The 19,424-nt window shown below is 29.0% G+C and overlaps 2 protein-coding genes across 3 annotated transcripts in view; both read right to left on the bottom strand.

The window, feature by feature from the left end:
- Positions 1-377: 377 nt before the first annotated feature.
- LOC111040728 lies at positions 378-4,697 on the bottom strand. The gene is made up of 2 exons (XM_022324735.1): positions 4,332-4,697; positions 378-1,907 (listed from the first exon to the last, which is right to left on the bottom strand). Exon 2 carries the CDS (start codon positions 1,863-1,865, stop codon positions 789-791), a length of 1,077 nt encoding a protein of 358 aa, XP_022180427.1. The 5' UTR covers positions 1,866-1,907; positions 4,332-4,697; the 3' UTR covers positions 378-788.
- Positions 4,698-9,143: 4,446 nt separating this feature from the next.
- The window catches only part of LOC111040722, a 27,094-nt gene continuing 16,813 nt past the window's right edge, over positions 9,144-19,424 (bottom strand). For both annotated transcript variants that reach the window (XM_022324730.1, XM_022324729.1), the window contains 7 exons: positions 12,347-12,554; positions 11,712-11,889; positions 11,446-11,524; positions 10,862-10,925; positions 10,676-10,789; positions 10,440-10,571; positions 9,144-9,564 (listed from right to left, as the gene is read on the bottom strand). In XM_022324730.1, the coding sequence (XP_022180422.1) occupies positions 9,484-9,564; positions 10,440-10,571; positions 10,676-10,789; positions 10,862-10,925; positions 11,446-11,524; positions 11,712-11,889; positions 12,347-12,478 (780 nt within the window). In that variant the 5' untranslated portion in view covers positions 12,479-12,554 and the 3' untranslated portion in view covers positions 9,144-9,483. The remainder of the gene's footprint in view (positions 9,565-10,439; positions 10,572-10,675; positions 10,790-10,861; positions 10,926-11,445; positions 11,525-11,711; positions 11,890-12,346; positions 12,555-19,424) is intronic.

The following is a 19,424-nucleotide window of genomic DNA, read 5'->3' on the forward strand; positions in this document are numbered from 1 at the left end:
TTAATAAAATAAAATGTACATATAAGGTAGGTCTGCACCTAAATAGTTAAAAAAATAGAAATTTCATTAAATTTACAATTGGAAACATACAATATATCATAATAAATAAAAAAAACTATTGTTTGCTTACTACTGATTATGAAAAGTTACACACAATAGTGAAATACAAACAATACAATCAATTACAAATACAATTGCTCAATCGGTTTTATGATACTTTGAATACATAATTAGTCTCTAAGGTTACCACCAAAGCCCTTTTATTTAAAGTTGTTATTTTTTTGGTTGCAAACTATTAGAATTCACTTAATATTTATAAACTGATTTAAATTATATTTACCTTCTTAAATAAAATAAAATATAAGTAATATGAAGTTTACAATTAAAAAAACTTATACCAAATCATAATAAGTCAAAAATAAAAACTATTGATTACCCAATAAAATCTGAAAAATTACACATAATAGTGAGTTACATATTAAGTTTAATGCACACGATTAAAACCATATACAATTTTTTAATCGGTTTTATGATACTTTAAATACATAATTATCTTCTAAACTATTTCAATGCTCTTAATATTTGTGAAACTGATTTATATTATATAAACTTCCTTTAGAAAAAAAAATATATACATATTATAAAGATTACATTTAAAACATATACTATATCAAAATTAGTTTGAAAATATTTGTTGTTAACTAATAACAAAAAATTACATACAATAGTATAAAACACACAATTAAATATCATAAACAATTTCTTAATAGGTTTTATGATACTTAAAATTACCTTCTGAGTTTATTGCCCAGGCTCTTTTCTTTATAGTTGATATTTTTTGATGCAGATCTACTAGGTCTTGATGAAGAAGTTGAATCATCAAAATCAGATGTACCGCTTGAATCACTTGACCGTTTAGTACGTCTTCGACATGTTACGTTTCTCATCATACTTGAATCAATAGAAATTACCGAATCACTGTGACGTTCTTCAGTTCCATTTAATGTATTATCCGCATTAACACTTGAAGTAGAAGCAATTGTTGTCACATCAGCCTGACTTTCATTGACTGTAGTTGATCTAGGAGAACTTTCAACAGTTTGTATTGCATTTGTACTATTGTTAGAATTCTGTGTTTGATTTTCTGGAGTATGCAACCAACTAGGACCTTCACCTAAATTTTCATTCAATCGACGTTGAGAACCTTCTTCATTAGGAACAGCTTTAGAGTTTTTTAACATGGCTGCAACATCTTTTAATCTTACATATGGTTCCATATTAAGTTTGCATTGTGGTGAACTTCTATAACTCAGTTTTCTTGGTCTTTTTGGAGTTTGCTCAGTACTACGCCGCGTTTGTTCAGTACTAGGACTTTCAATGATAGGCGACATATCAAATCTTCTTATTGAAACAGCTGGCTGAGTGATAGTATGACCATTAATCATAGGTCTAACAGTTTTTGTCTGTTTTTCTTTCTTTTCCTTGGTAAAGTCTTTGATCTCAAACTTACTCATTTCGTGTACACTTTCTAACATAGATGGGATACATTGAGACATAGTTACCAATGCAGGTATACAGCTTTGAATAGTTTGTTCTAATGCATTAATTTTTTTATTCATTATATGATGCATTGCCGTTAGTTGAACATTTGAATTTTTAATAGAGTTATTTTCAGTTTGCAATGACATTTTCTCCAATGACAAGTTATTTCTTGTAGTAGATAATTGTTTATTTTGTTCCGATAACTCTTCAATACGCTTACGTAAATTATTATTGATTACCAAAGCATGATTAAGTTTTTTGATAAAGATATTATTCTTAGAAGACTTGTTTCGATTTTGAACTTGTAATGATTTGGGTGCCATCTTGAATTTATTTTGAATATCCTTATTATATTTGTTTTGGGCCTAAAAAATAAGCAAAATAAAGTTAAAACATACATACAAAATATTACATATTAAACTCAATTAAATATTGAAGATTAAAAATATTGTTTAAAAATTGTATTAGAATTTTAAAACAAACAAGTTTTGATTACCTAACGTAATAAGATAAACTAATGGGGGGGGGAGGCTCATTAGCCCCCCCTCAAAAAAAAATGATTCAATTGTTTCCTAAAATATTAATAAACATTTTAAAATTCAACTGTCATTCTTATTTTTTTTTTTGGAAAAAATGAAATTATTTTATTTTAACTTTATTTTACCTATGATTCATATGGTAAATATTATTGTCTGTACGCCTGTATCAGTTTTTAAGGAAACAATTTATGTCGGTACATTAGTACGATTACTATACACAATTTAGCAGTATATTATGTACTGCAGCGGTTCCCAAACTTTTACGACCACGGCACCCTTAAAAAATTGTTTGTGTTTCACGGAACCCTAATGTCTAATACAACTCAACTACAATTTTTGTGAATTAAAAAAAGGAAAATCAATTCCTTAAACTCTCAAGTCTAAATAATATTTTAATGATACTGTTAATGACTTTTCATTATTAAACTTAGTTTCAAAAAAAATTGTCAATCAAACATTTTTTAAACAACAAACATTAAATAAACATAATTTTCTTAATAAACTCATACATCTAACGGAACCCTTGACATTGTCCCACGGAACCCTCGGAACCCTAAGGTTCCGTGGAACACACTTTGGTAAACGCTGATGTACTGAACTATAATATACACACAGTACATTAATATTGTAAATAATGAAACATAAGTAAATAAATATTTGTGTTTTTTTTTGTATAATTTTTTTATATTTTTAGTCGATATATATGGGGAGTATGGAGGCAACAACCCCACGGGTTACTTTACATGTAATATCAGGTGGAGGCTACAGCCTCTCTGACATACCAATAGTTGCGCCACTGCCTATTGTAATTTAAGTATTAAATATTAACATTTTATAGGTCCAAATCTGTGTTCAGAAAAAAAAGCATTTAATGTGTTTACTATTTTAAAAATAAATCGAAAATGTCACACATTTTTATTAATTGGAACTTAGACTTGAAAAAAATGTATATTTTCAATGAATTTCAAACGTTGTCAATTTTTTGCTTAAATTTTTTTTAACAATCTTTTTGGTTTCTATAGGTAGTTAAGTATAAGTTCATTACAAAATGTGTTAAAAACTACCAAAGTTTAGCTAAAAAACAAATTTGATCTCTTTTTCATAGGTAGGTATAGACTGTAGCATGTAGATATTAACTTCAAGAAATAGATATGAAAAAACTGTTAAATCATTCTAACTAATACAGTATGAATTTTGAAGCAAAAGTTAACTAAAGAAAAGCACTTTAAATAAAGCAAATAAGCTCTACAATACCAAAAAAATGACTCACCACAAAAAGTTGTCGAGAAATGACAAAACAGGTACCTACTTTTATTGATAAATTAAATCAAACATAAATACAATTTATACCTGACATAGCTTCGTTTAAGAGCAATAGAAAAAAAATCAAAAGCCTAAAAAGCCGTACTTTATTAATTAACATACAATGGTAATGATGAAATAAATAATGTAATGACTAATGAGTGGAAAACTTAAACAAACAATTGAATACATTGAACGACTATATAAATTTATTCATTTTTAAAGAAACGCAATTGTGACTAAATTCATTTGAAAAATTAAAACTTGTTGGATAATATTTATGGATAACATTCAAGACGCTGGTCAAAATATTTGAACTGAAGGCGCAAATAGTTAGTGATATTACTGTCATAGAAAACATTTCAATGTCGATCAATTTTACTTACAATAGCTTTATTATTATTAATCAAATAATAGACCAAATAATATTTAAAATCTACTAATAGAATAATATTAACCAATAAGAAATTACATTTATCAACAAATTATTCTGTCACTTTTTGCTTTGGAGTATAATACCCTGAAAATCGCATTTTGGTCTAATTGACTATGGCACAATATAAATTTAAGATACAAATGATTTAGTTTTATCCATACATTTAAATTGTGTTAATATAAACAGATATTTAAGACCACATTTACAAAATCTGATCAAAAAAAGTAATCAAATGACAATAGAAAATACCTAGGTACTCTAAGTTAAGTTAATGTGATTAGTCACATATTTGTTGATATAACCTCAATAGTATGAGTATCAAACTTTGGTTTTACCTTTTCCTGTGAATGGTTTTACAAGCGAATTTTCAATCATAGACAATTAATTAAATTTACTTGATTAAAAGGCGTGTTAAGTCATATAAACTTGGGTGTGAAAATATATATTTAATAGACATTAATTGAGTGCAGTTGTTACGACCACAGCAACGGGTTAAGAATAAGGTCACTCACCTAATAGCTGACAACAAGCGTTTGGATCGCAGCCGACGATAGAGACAACTGAAAGATCTAGATCTTGATAGTTATTGAAATCGCAATTATTACTATTAAATAACACTTGAACGGGTTATAGAAAATGGTCGCTTCGCCCGACGAACCGGCGTAGTGGTCTGTGAAATACACACGGACGAGTACAATGACTGAAACAGACGTATTAGAAAAACGACGACCAGTCAGTCGACGATTAGATAAAGAATAATCCAATTTTATTACAACGAATAATAACTACTCTTCCGTAAAATAACGCAGTAAAGATGTAATTTTGTATCATCGATCAGCTGCACCAGTGATGCATCCGGCAATCAGTCAAACCATGTCCGACGGGGTTGCGACTGAATTTCAAAAACGACACGAGATCGCCACGCACGTTCTCCCCCACGACCGTTGAAAACGGATGATAATTTTTTCGCACAAATCGTCGTCGTCCAACGAGTGCGGAGTTGCTCGAAACGCTAAAAGTAAAATATCAAATCAACCAGACAATATGGCTGTACTGCTGTAGCGTCTGTACTCTTTTCGTGTTGTACACTCGCATTTTTTTTTAATGATAAAGAATGTAATCTTTCACAGCTTTTTATTTTTTTGATGTTAAATGCTACGATAGTAATGATTGTATAATGCAATTATTAGGGAAAAAATATGTACATATTTTACCTCGGTAAATATAACAAGTTATTTTACTTACTACTTACGTACCTAATATGAAGTTATAAATTATAATATCTCTATCCGCCGAAAAGAGATAATGTTTAGAGTAGTTTCAACTAACAACAATAATATACTATATTATATTATAGTAGGTATATAATATTGTGGTTTATTATTGTTATCGACGTTCGACGACGTCATTTCGGGAAAAGAACAAACAAAAATAAAAACCATTTATATCCAGAAGAAACATATAGTTGTTATTATATTTAATATAACCATGTGTACGGTGTAACGTATATATTATAAATTATAACTCATGTCTCATAATACACACTATCTATTTTTATGCTAAGTATTAATAGATTACGTAAGTGCCCAGGTTTAAGACTTTAAACTATATAAACCACAGTTTTTACAGAAATTACTTTAAAAATCTAAATGTAGACGTAATTTGCATGGTGGGAGGGGGAGGACACGCATTATGCATCATAATTTTCATAGAGTGCATCGTACATTTGCCCGGTGTACCGATACAAGCCTTAAGAAAAAAAGAATAAATGAAAATAAAAGATAAATGTCAGCATTGTCTAAAACCAGATTACCTGATGGCTGATGTAGTGATGTTGCATAGTTTAAAATGAAATGATTTATACTAGGTAGTAGTGTAGTACTAAGTTTATATTTCAAGGAAATCAATTTTTTTTATTCATAATAATATGAGAAATAGGTCAAAATTGTCTTAAGAAATTAAAAAATATAACTAAAAAGTCAAAAATTCCACAAAATCAAACACATTGGTAACTTGAAAAATCGTGTTAGCTTTTTCAAATAAAAAGGATGAAAATGCAATGAAATCCGAGGACCGTTGATCGCACATTTATGTTTTATACGATATACGTTTAAGAAATTGCCTATATTAAGCTCCTTATAAGCGATTTGTCTCTAATGTTTCGAAACTTCACCAAAAATGAATGTCTTAACATGATTTAAAAAAAAAATTTAAGTATCTCTAACAAACGTTTAACGAATTTAAAGAAATACCGACAAACAAAATGATACAATGGTCTACAACATATACTATATAGTATTATATAATATAGATTATAGATATTTACTTGCATAGTAAGTACTAGCAAACTATTATTATTATTTATTACTATATAATTTTTTTATTGTTATTGTACAAAAGTTCTATTGTTCCTCGAGATTATTTCTTATACATGCATATAATGAATACATTATTTCCATATTTTATACAAAACAATTTCTCAAATCACTTTCTTCTTTCTAGATTCCTTGAGAAGGTAAAAAAAGGGTTCAGTGTTACATGGACAGGAATCAGGAATTTTAACAGTAAGTTTACTGGTTATTGATAGCGATTGTATTAAAGTCTTACTAAATCTGTTACAATTTTAATTCATAAACTGTACATTTTAGTATAAGTGTTCCAACGATGGAGTACTTACTATGATTGAAAAACTAATTGGAAGTTAGATTAATTTTCAAAATATAATTTATCAAGTTGGCGTTGGGTTTGGTACAATAACAAAATGATGTACAAAAAAGAAACTTTCAATTGTTTTAAGCAAAAGCTTTAAAAGGTTGAAAATGGCCTGAAAAAAAATATGCATTCTAAAATACACAAGGGTAATACTATAAATTTTATTTTGTACAGGTTCTTCATTATTTATTTACCTTACTGATTAGTTTAGCATATGAAAATGTTGTACTTTTATCCATTAATTACTAGTTATTTCTGATTGTCTTGCAAAACAATGGGTTTTATTATGTTCATGAGTATCATCAAAATAAAATAATATTATAATATCATTATTGTAACGTCATTATCATTCATCATTGATGGGATAGCAAGATATTAAATAATAATATATATGATGTCATACATTCCATTTCACAAAAATGAAATACAAATTATTTTTAGTTTGTATTGAATGCTTCAAGTATGTTTTTTATTTGTTATTAATAATACATAATCTTTGGCAAATAACATTAATAATCTATGACTTATGTTTATTTTGTAAAAAGTACAAAGTGCAATACACAATATCGTTTAGACAGTTTTAAGTATCTTATAGCAAACAGAACAAATTACATTTTACCCTCAAAGTTTAAAATGTAAATTATAAAAACTATTTAAAAGGTAATTGACATTGTTAATTTACATTAAATAAACTAACTATTTTATTAAATAATGAAAAATTTTAATGCTGAGTCATAAAAATTGTTCCTGATTACAAGCACCACATCAAATGTAAAATAAACATTTTTTTATAACAATTTATAATTTTTTTGAATGGCATGTAAAGTCCACTTAAGGTGATTAACTTAAATAATATGCTGCATACAAAAAAATCTAATATGGTTCAACTACAGACTTAATTCTAACACAATTCATAATCGTAAGGAAATACAATGTTCAAAACCAATTACCAAAATGCACTTTTAAACATTTATTCTTAAACAACATTATTGACAAATAGAAACATACATTTATCTCATTAGTTGTATACTCATATAACGTAATTTATAGTCTAAGTACAGTGTACACACATTATTCAGAATTACTACCTTACAGTTTGGTTTTGATGAGTGATGAAAATCATATTATATTAGTATACAATCAAGTCTCGATAACTCATATTTTTTTCGAGACTACTGTACTTAAATATTTAACATTAATGCATATTTTATTGTTGTACATGACTTGATAACTTTGAAAAATAGCATAAGAAAAAATTAAAAATTACTATAATATGTATAAATTTAAAAAAAAAAACACATGAAATATACCAGTAGTCCTAGTTCATCTTAGTGAGCATCTACAGCTTGTATGTCCTACCTTTCATTAACTTATGTCAGAGAATAATACTTTAAATATGCCATTTGAAATGTATCTGTTAATACCATTATTATCATATACAATTTATCAGCAGTGTAATCACTATTTCAATTCGATAATATTTATTTTGTAACATTAGAGTTACCTACATTAATGTAAATCAAAGTTTCATCATTATATAGTTTAATTTGATAAAATGTTATACCCAACTGATTATAGTGATGCTATCGGTATATTCATTTTGTATTAAAATATTATTTTCTGGCATAAGTCGTGGTCCGACTTAACATATTATGCCTCATAAAATGAACTCTCAGTACTAAATTAATTAATTTAATTTGAACAACAAATCATTTTACCTAAGTGCCAATGATAAATATGGTATCCATAACTTATGCACCCAAACTAACAGCTAGACAAGTGACTATTATTCCACAATATTGTATGACAAATTAAATTGACATACATACATCATTGGTTCATCAATGAATTTAAGTATTATTAACAAAACATACAGATTTAAGATTAGAAAAGCTCAACAAAAAAGTAGCATTTTTATCAAAAAAAGTTTAATATAGGTACAGATATGGATAAATTACTTTGACATAAAACAAATTTACAGTTCATATTGTGATTCTATCAATTAATTTTAACAATTTAAAATTACACACAGTGCTTTTTTTTTCAATGTTTAAATAAGCTATAAATCTAACAAACACAAAAAAAATACTTTTCTAAAATAATTCTCAAAACAATAACTTATAATAGTCGGTCATTGTTCAAAAACAACAATGTATGTATTTAAAAAAAAAAAGAAAAATATACAATATAACGATAAAAAAAAAAAAATTAAAAAGAAGAGCATGCTCGATTTTAGTTGGATGCATTAATCAATGACTAAAATATAATTTAAACAGGCATCCATCGAGTAAAATTTAAGAATGAAATCATGGCATCAATTCATCTTCCTGTTGATAACAAATTTTGACGGTTAAAATAATAATCGTTTTAATAATGGTCTAATAGCACAAAATCATTACATAGATTGGTTTGTACTTATTAGCGTTAATAAAATAATTTGTTGACACACGTTACACACTGTTATCATACTCAAGCCTCAAGGATAGACATATTACACAATACACATTTTATTTTTAGTCACAATCTAAATGTATACGAGAGTTTTTTATAGACATTTAGCAAGCAACAACAAAAAAACCGAGCATTTTTCAACTTTTCACAAATTTGAGACCCATTTATAAAAATTACTTCTACACACTACTAATGTGTCATAGCTCCTTAGTTCAGACATTATATTACACTACCACATAGACACTTATTTTTAAAACCTACCAAATAGACATTTATTTAATAAGTAAAAAAGTAATAGATATTTTGTACACACATCGCTATGCTTAAAAACTTACAAGTTGTAAAAGCACGAGAAAAAAATTGCAAACCGTTACATGATTGGTGGTATAAAAACAGCCACGAAGTAGTTCTTCTGTTTTATATAACATCAAATAAGGACACGGTAACAATAATTACAGTTTGTAATATATACATGATGTGTTTGATACATCGACAATATTATTATATATAAATAAAATTTTCGTATTCGTTCGTTGAAGGTTCTTTTTCCTGATGGTGGTGGTCAGTCCAAACTGTCTGCACCTAATAACAAGAAGGAAAAACTATTAGTTTATAATATTATTGACAATTTTAAATAATCACATTTATTGCTCTACATTACACTTGAGAATAATAAATATTGTTTTACGCAATGGCTCTAGGTGTATAGAATCAGCGTAACTAAAGGGAACTCAATAAGGGGATAGGCTTACAAAAAAATGTATTATATTACATACAAATACAATTTTACATGCCGCAATATTAATGTACACTGTATACTCTTGTATACCCTTGAATTGTGGAGAAACACAGAGGGATGGAGTCCTGTCTTTAAAAAAAAAAAATATTCATGCATACCCCTCTAATTTTACTACAATCATAAAGACAATCAAATATTTAAGTACACTTTGTTTTTATAGTTATGCATCCCCTTCTAATTATTCTTAATTCGAGCACTGGATGTACAAAACTGTGCACGTGTACACACAGTTGCAATGACATTAATAAGTAGGAAAATATATTATGTGGCCTAATCACACAGTGACTCCCTTGTCACAACTCGTGCTTCTCAGTAAATAATACAAATATGGATAATTCCATAAAATTAATGAAATTTTGGAAGGAAGAATATATTTTGTAAAACAGGAAAATTTGGAATGTCTTTAATACCCCATTCGTACAAAGTGTTATTGAATCTAACTATTTAATTAACTAAATTGCATATAATTTTTAAACAAACATTTATTTAAATTGTTATTATTATTGTTCAGCGGCATCGGCAGACTATTTAAATGCAAGTAAACAGTACGATTATATACCGATTAGTAGTTATCCGTTGTACCTAACGATAAACATACCTTATTCCTTTTATAATGTTCAGGTAATACACAATCAAAAAATTGATATTCTTAGCTCACCTGTTTAGACTTATAATTCGGATTCCTTTTGATGATGAAAATGTAGTCGCTATTTGGCGGCCAACAGCATTGCACGTTCAAAGGCACGTCATCGTGGTGAAGTTTGCGTTGGTATTCTTCGGATTTCGATAACTGATGCAAAATAATGAAATCATAATTAATAATATTTCATGATAATTAATATTCGTCGTCAAATCTCGAACGCGTAATGGTTATGCTTTTTTTTATGTATTTACCTCGTACAAAGAAAATTGTTCAACTTGCTCTTTGCTGTTATAACAGTTGAGCAATATTCTGATCAGCTCGTCGACAGTCGTGCGTTCAGAGATCAATAAGCTCTTATACTTGGACTGATGAAAATAAACAAAATCATTAATACGGATAAGTTCAAAGTTCGATGCAAGAATAACAGTAACACTTACCCCTGGCATCAGTTCGGCGTCATAAACTTTCACAAGGCCACCTTTTTTGGATTGCAAGCAAAACCTTAAACGAATAATATAACGTGAGTTAAATTTGGTAGTTGATTAAAAATATAAATAAATATCCAACTAACGATAATGTGTGGCATAGGCGCAAATAGGCTAATTTTCTGGGGGAGACCAAAGCCCCCTCCCCTCCTAAAATATTTTCTAAAAATGATTTATGCTTAATACAAAGTGCTGACTTTTGAATGGGGACAACATTTAGGCGGACTCAGCCCCCCCCCCTATTTGCATCAGTAATGTGTTGAGTTACGTAAACAACAATATCGATCAATGGGTTTTACATCCTATGATTTAGAAAATATATCAGAAATAATGCATTGAAAATGGCAAAGAAAAAAGATTTCGTGCGAATGAAAAGTTTTATGAAGACGCAAATAACACAAACATCAAAAATTGTACATAATGACAACGTTTGAGACCATAATATACGAAAGTATCAAACCAAAATTGGATAACGATAATAATTAACAATGATATATTAACCATATCTGAATAAATAATAATAATATATAACTCACCTCGATTCTCCTCTGGGGTGGCATGACTGCAACACGGCAGGACACGATTCGTCGTCCAAGACGAATACAGTTCTGAGTCCTGAATAAACACAAACAAAATATGATCTCGTTGCCATATATAACTGTCATTTTTGGTTGGAGTAATTATAAATTTAGTTGTACCAACCAATATTTTTGCCGTGCAATGATAATATTTTACGTAAATAATTGTAATGATTTAAACGTGTTATTTACTTATAGCCAATATCACGGCTGCATTAACTTACCTATTTTCCTGAGATTTATTTCCATAGTCATGTAAAACAAATTCGGGTCCCTGTGACGCATTCGGTATTTGTTGAGCAGAATGGATATCACTTCACTGCAAGTCGTCGTATAAGCCAGCCCGAGTGTCTTGTACTCGAGGTCTGCACGCAAACACTTAGTGTACACTTTGATTGTATCCTATAATATTATATTGTATTATTATCGTATTGATAATTTCGGAAGACCGTAAATAAGCGTTATCCGTAAAGTTATGAAATAACAAATTCAGCCCGAGTAAAATATATATTATTAATTAGTTACCTAACTATAATATTTATCTTTTACGGAGTTAGGGGTGTTGAATTCAAATAAAATACACATCGTGTGTAAGTAAATGCATAATATAAGACTGAATTATAGGGTTGGAAATTGTATTTTTAGATAATGCAGTAAAAAGGATTTATAAATTATAAAAGATAAAACATAAATAAATAACAATAAAATATATATTCGAAATTTGAACAAGTAGTTTTTAAGTTATGAAACTTTAATTTTGGGATTGCAAAGTTTAATTTAAAAAATCATTTTCAAAAATTGCAATTAAAAATAGGTTTTTTCAAAATATATAGATAAAATAAAGCGTCTAAAAACTTACAACTGGATTTGAAATGTTCAACGAAGTTATACTTGAACATCTACTAGACATTGGCTCGTGGTTGAAAGAACTTGCTGTAGACACAATGCTAAGTGTGTCGGCACATTTTGCTCGGTGCACGTGTTTCAACATGGTTGCTTTTTTTGGATCCTTTTATCTTTTCTCACCGTCCGACATAAACCAACTCGAATGACAAATCGTTTAAAGCCTGAAAAAACAGAGTTCTCAATTAATGACCGAAAATTTATTCACTAAAATTAATTTTCATTTATTTATGATATACGATATAAAATAGAAAAACTATATTTAAATCAAACCGGTACACAAACATGACGGCTGTTTCAAATTATAAATAAATAACGACAAATATTTCACTGACAGTTTTAAATCATAATTAAAACTAAACAAAGATACACATATAGAAGAATAATTTTTTTACACAAATTTCCTTAATTTTATACATCATTTTATATATCATATTGATGATTAATTTTAGAATATTTAAAGTATTATCATGTCAACAATATGTACCGTATGTCCATATGTTACTTTGATATGGAAAACATGTTTTCATGTACAATACAAAAAAATTAATAAGACCCTCCCTTAATTTGTATTGTAAAAACTGTAAGAAGCTGTTTATAATGCTAAAAACACCAAATTTGTATTGACATATAAAAGAAAATATTGTCTATGCAGTAAGCTTAAGTTAAGATTTATTTTTTGTATTCTTCAATAAATTATTAAAAATTAGATTCTACTCTATAAACTGTTAAAATTTGGTAATTTTACAACAATTCTATTAGATTCTTTGACTTTGGTATAAACACGCGAAAAACTGTTTTTGTTAAACAAAATAAAAATATTTAGAATGAATACGAGCGTCAAATTTAGAACAGTACATTTTGTTGACCATGGTACATGTTACATGGTTTTGTTTGTCTGGATCTTTTAAGGAGTTTCATGTATGCAATAATAAGTATTTTTATACGTTTAGCTGCCTATACGGTGCGTTGCAGGGTTGCAGTGTTGTAAACACATGTTTAAAAAAGTGAATTTGTTTTAAACGTTTTATTTAGGATTAAAAAAGAACAAAGAATTTAATTCTTAATTACTTGTAAGGGTTTTGTCCGAGATTATTCGTATGAATTTATGAGAATATCAAATGTTTTCTTATTATTGAAATTATTGCTGTAAGTAGATACGGGAAATAACACAGCACGAAACAGTGTTTTATTTGTGTCATAGTGGCACGACTACATATTGACAATATTTTGTTATTGACTAATGTGGCAGGGTGAATTTATATTGTTATTAAGAAAGATGTTAATAGTTAAAACCATGTAAACGAAAAAAAAATTAAGTCTAATAATATCAAGCGCGTCTATATTTAACAATAGGTAACGAAAAAAAAATGGTAAGTAATACATAAGATAATGACAATATTCATTAAAGAAACAAAAATATACAATAAAAACGAAGAACCACAAATTGTAATAATTATAGTGTTCTCCGGCGACGTTACCGCTTTTGATTGATGCGTTATCGCCGGAAAGTGGCGTGGGTAAACATGCAGTCGTAAATATTATAGTTACGAAACAAAATATTTAAACTAGAAAGACAAGAACTTTTTCTGGGCGATCGGTGTGCTACTTTTTTGCAACAAAAAATACATCCAACAAATTACATAACACAACACTAATTTAAACAATTCGATGACATTATGTGTTAATGAAAAAAAAAAATTATGTTTCTATTGGACAGATTGAGTCAACGTCAAAAAATTATTGTTTCTCGACATAACAATGTTCCTAAATATTTTTAAGGTAAAATTGAACTCCGCCAAACTTAATATTCAATCTGTTTTTGGTGCAATAATTATTATTGGTGTTCGCTGGAAAAATAATTTATCTTTACTAGAAGTCTCTTTGTAGATTAATAAATTACATAATAAATAAATAAAATAATAAATCGACAAACGTACAATATTAAAAAAAAAAAATATGTCTAAATTCTATATTGTACGAAAAATAAAAAATCAGTACGTTTGAGTATCGCGACGATCGTTATTTTGTATCCGAGTAAGACCTTAGATGCTAGATACATCGTGTAGGTAACTTAGGAATAAAAAACTACCTATTAATCTACATAATTTTTTACTTCGTCATTTTTATCAATATATATCTGAGTCAGCCAGTCAGGTTATGTGTAATTAGTTCATAAATCGTTAACCATTATTAATTTTAAATTATTTTTGAAAGTTTAACATTTTTGGACAATGGGGTTTTTCTAACAAAAACAATTGTAGCTACATATTTTTAAGAATTTTTAGTCCAATAAGTCCCGAACTCTAATTATTAATACATATCTTCCGACAAAACTATGAAATTAGGTAGAACAAAGAATTCGTTAAGGCATATAATTTTTAGTCACTCGCAAAACGCATTTTGTTCATGACGTGTCTAAACAAAAAGAGCGACACCCAAGAGCCTTAAAAATTCGAATTTTAGCAAATTTAAAATTGTTCTCATTCAAACGCCACACCACGGTATGCCTCATCAAGTTTTCAAAACATTTGGAATTTGAACATATTATATATCATACGTTTAATGATGATTGTACATTTGTATGCTCTCGTAGGAGCCAATTGGTTTGCCTTATTCGCTAGTTTTGGGTTGAGATTATTGCTGTTTGTACGTCAACTAATTGTAGTGGACCGACACACGACACGCGTTTCTTGATAATGATATACAGATAGTGTTAAATGATGACTGACAACAATAGATAACTGCCTAGTATGTAGGAGCCAACCAAGTTGGAAAAGTGAGATGGAAAATTAGAATTTTCCGCAAATGTGTTATGTAAACGAGGAAAGCCTTTTGATTAATGATATTTTCGATTTATAATAGCAAAAGACTCATCAGTTAAAAAATGTGAAATGTGCGCAGACGAGTTGTAGCGTCATCATATTTGTTGGCCGTGCCTATAAACAGATAACGAACGAAAAACCGATTAATTTACTAATATTTATAGAATTTATATGTTTTTGACAGGTTATTTACTATTTAGGCACGCAGAAAATACAAAAATACAGAATTATTCGTTTACGCCAGCAAAATTATAGATAATGATGTGAAATAAAAAAATAAAATTACTTCATGAGTAGTCAACACGCGGATCGGATTGAAAAAAAAACCAACACATCATTATTTATTCCCCTCTGGTATGTCGATGGAAAAAATAATAATATATATTTCATTTAATTTGTTTTGATTTTCAATACAGAATTTATATTACATAATGTTAAAAATAATTATATGTATTACATAAATTCTGTACTGAAAATCAAAACAAATTCAATTTCAGGTACAATCCAAAAATAATACCTGATATATTTGGCGTGAGAAATACGAACGTCGTACCTAACAAAATATGGTTTTGGAAATAATGATTATTTAAAAACTCGAACTTTCTCGACCATAATATTATTGTTCCAGTACGTTAGTAAGCATACGACAAGGGAACAAGGTCACAAGGATATAAAAATAATAAGTGAGGACAACACTGTTGTTTTATAAAGAAACAATTACAACGAAATTTTAAGAAAAATTCAAATAGAAAAATTATAATATATTTAAATGCCAATTCTAAGTAGTTAACTGTTGGTCCAGTGTTTCTATCGTTGTTGATTTCTGCGTAAGAGTATATAATTATGAAATTATATAGAAAATAAGTACATATTGATATTGTTACAGATCGAACGTAACTGATAGTCTGCTTCTAAAGTGCGATTTTAGAGCTCAATCGTTTTTTTTTATCAAAATGAAAGAGAACAAAGAGAAAATGTAAGTATTGTCGCTCAACTAAATACATTTCGTGATAAGTATTCGTACAAATATTTTATTTTTTTAGAAGATTACAATTTAAAAAAAAAAAAGAAATTTTAGACATGTTTGAAAGTGCTGTTATACTCAGTATTTTTACATCAGTTGGTATCATTCCAAGACCAGATAAATTGGAAATGGGGGAGGGAGAGCAGAGTTAGCAGGTGGCTGTTAACGGGCTCAAATTTTCTAAAAGTGTGTAAAATTAAACATCATAATACATTTTATACTATTATAACTACTGGGTTAAACCAAATACATTTTTTTTTGTATTAGAATAATATCATATTAATGTACATAAAAGTATTGAATATGGTAATCATAAATCAATAATCAGGAAAATACCATACCCCGGGCGCAAAATACCTTAAGTGGACGTCACACCCGCCGTCTAGTCGTCTCCGTTTTACGAATCAATATAGCCATATAGGTATAGCTAATTAGTGACCACCAGTTCCAATATTGTGTAATACCTATGCTAAATAATATTTATTTGGGTTTTACAATATTATAGAGTACAATATTTTAATTTCAAAGCAAATTAGGAGCATTTATAAATTTTAATAAACATACTCATAATTAGTAGTTACTTTGTGTTAGTAATATACGGCGGAGACAACACATGTGGCATGTGGGTACAACGTCGGCCTCTTTAAACCCGGCCTAGTTTCTCCGAAAGAAGTTTGAAGTTATAGTCGATAGACGTCGACGGTATCGAAAATCACCGACAAGACGTCCTCGTCCTAATATTCTGAGAACCGCTAATAGCACGACACCGGGATTATAGTGGCCCAAGTATGGCGGAAACATAAATATTAGTATATTTCACACCCCGACTACCGATTTTTGATTTATTGATGAAATCGTTTTCCACAAAACATCAGAATGCGCGAAGAATCACGGCTGGAACGTGTTTTATTGTGGTGGCGACCGATGGAGCGTAATAATATAGTGCGTGGGGGGACGGGACATGTGGACGTCGTCGTATTACGACAATATTGCACACGCCGGTTGCAGCTGCTGCTGCTGCCCTTCGTGAGCTAATAAAATGGCAAAATGCATGGCAGATGAACGTGTTGTTTTTGAGAGAAAAAAAACCTAACCGTGCGCGCGACCACAATATTATCACCACACATCGCCGCGGCGCAAGGATCAGCGCAGGACCCTTTCTAAACAGTCCTAAACACCGTTGCAGGTGTTTGAGCAGTGTCTGTAAGACGTCCAAGTCTATATTTACACACGTTCGCGTGTCGTTGACGATGGATGGTATACTTCCGATGCAAATGCATACGAGGTTAAGCCGTTTCGTATATTTTTATTTACGTCCACCGCCGGAGAAAAAATAATAAACGAACGAACGAACGAAGAAATAATAATAATAATAATAATGATTTCTCGAAAAACGAAAACAATTAATGCAAAGTACTCGGGTAACGTAATTATAATGTACCTACACACTATTATTACACAGGTATGTAAAAAACACGCACGCGTGACAATCGTGAATAATAACGAATCGCAATAAAATCCTACAACAATTATTCAGTTTTCCATTTTTGTTGTAATGCGACTTTTTAATAGTTTGTAAAAAACGGAACCACCATCTGAAAACATATTATTATTATTAAAACACATACGGGTGAATGTAAACACACACATAAATAGATATTTCCGGCGTTTAAATGAAAAGTCCAAACATATTAGTAATTACGCGTATTATTATAATATTGTTATTATTATTATTAGGAATGATTTATTAAGAGCCATACGTGTGCGTGCAACGCGCAGTGTACGAATAAAATACATTATACAAAATATAAAACTGCAGTATTTTTCATCGTAATAATATGTTATCGTACAAAAAAAAAATGAATAATATTTGTATAAACATTACACAATATTATTTTATTATAATATCTCAGTTCGATAAAATAAACTAATGCGTTTTTATTTTATATAATTACACAAAGATGATTAAGGGGTTATTCAAGGTAGGTAGGAAAAAAGAATTAAAAATAAATTCCGACGCTCGCTACTAATGTGTTCCTCTTCTTTCTATATACACCGTCACGAGGTAAACACAAAAAAAAATAACTCTCACGCATAGTAATAATAATAATAATAATGTCAGTATAATGGTCGAGAAATAACTCATTACAAGCGGTAGTCGAACGAAAAGGGTCGGATGAAAAGGTGACGCGCGGACGAGGAGATCGTGATTTACCGACCTGGAGAAGCGTCGGCGGCTGATGGGATAACGCAGATTTCGACCGTTTAGTATGTACAATGTTCAGTGTACACATAATAAAATACAGACGACGTTTCAAAATAATATATTATTCTCTTATCGTTTTCGAGTGTATAATATATTATCGTCTTCGTGCGACACACGATCTCGCACAAGAAGGGTTGTCGAGTTTGCTTGAGGATCTATATACAGGGTGATTCACTAAGTATGCTCACCCCCATTTTGTTTGTGTAAAATGAATCTACTCAGGTTTTTGTAATTTTTAAATATACTTAAGTCCATATTTTCAAGTTCTCGCCTCTTGAAATTTATTTTGCCACTTGAAAAGTGCCCAGTGAATAAACAAACTTTAGTTTTAAATAAAACCCACCTTAACCTTTCCATTATAAATTATGAAGCGGATTAATTAATTACTTATGGAAATCAAAACTCGAAAGAGTGATTAAAGATTGAATAAATTAAATTTAAACATTAAGAATAATATTATAATAGGTTAATCATAATTTGTAAAAATGGCCCAAGTATAGTAAATCCAATTTTTATAATACTTCAGATATTCTATATTTTTTTTAAACCATTTTTTAAGGATTATTATCCTTGGGTAGTACATACATTATAGTAACTAATTTCTGAAAAACTACTGGTTCAAATTTTGAATTAAATTTTCAAACATTTGTCCACCAAATAATTGTCAGGTTGTCACTTTAAAAAAAACATAGTTTGTACATAGAAACCTCAAGAATTTAAAAATATGGTCTTCAAGTATACTTGAAAATTCCAAAAAATCAGAATTTGAATAAATTCTTTGTTAAACGAAAAAATAAAAGGGTGAGCATGCTTGGTTATCATCCTGTATATAACTATAAAATGAACCTTTGGTTGGCAGCAGGTAAAAAACAAACGGTGTGGCGTTGGTAGATATTACTATATAAGTTGGTATATATAG

Source organism: Myzus persicae, unplaced genomic scaffold, assembly GCF_001856785.1.
Source record: "Myzus persicae strain clone G006 unplaced genomic scaffold, MPER_G0061.0, whole genome shotgun sequence".
NCBI lineage: Eukaryota > Metazoa > Arthropoda > Insecta > Hemiptera > Aphididae > Myzus > Myzus persicae.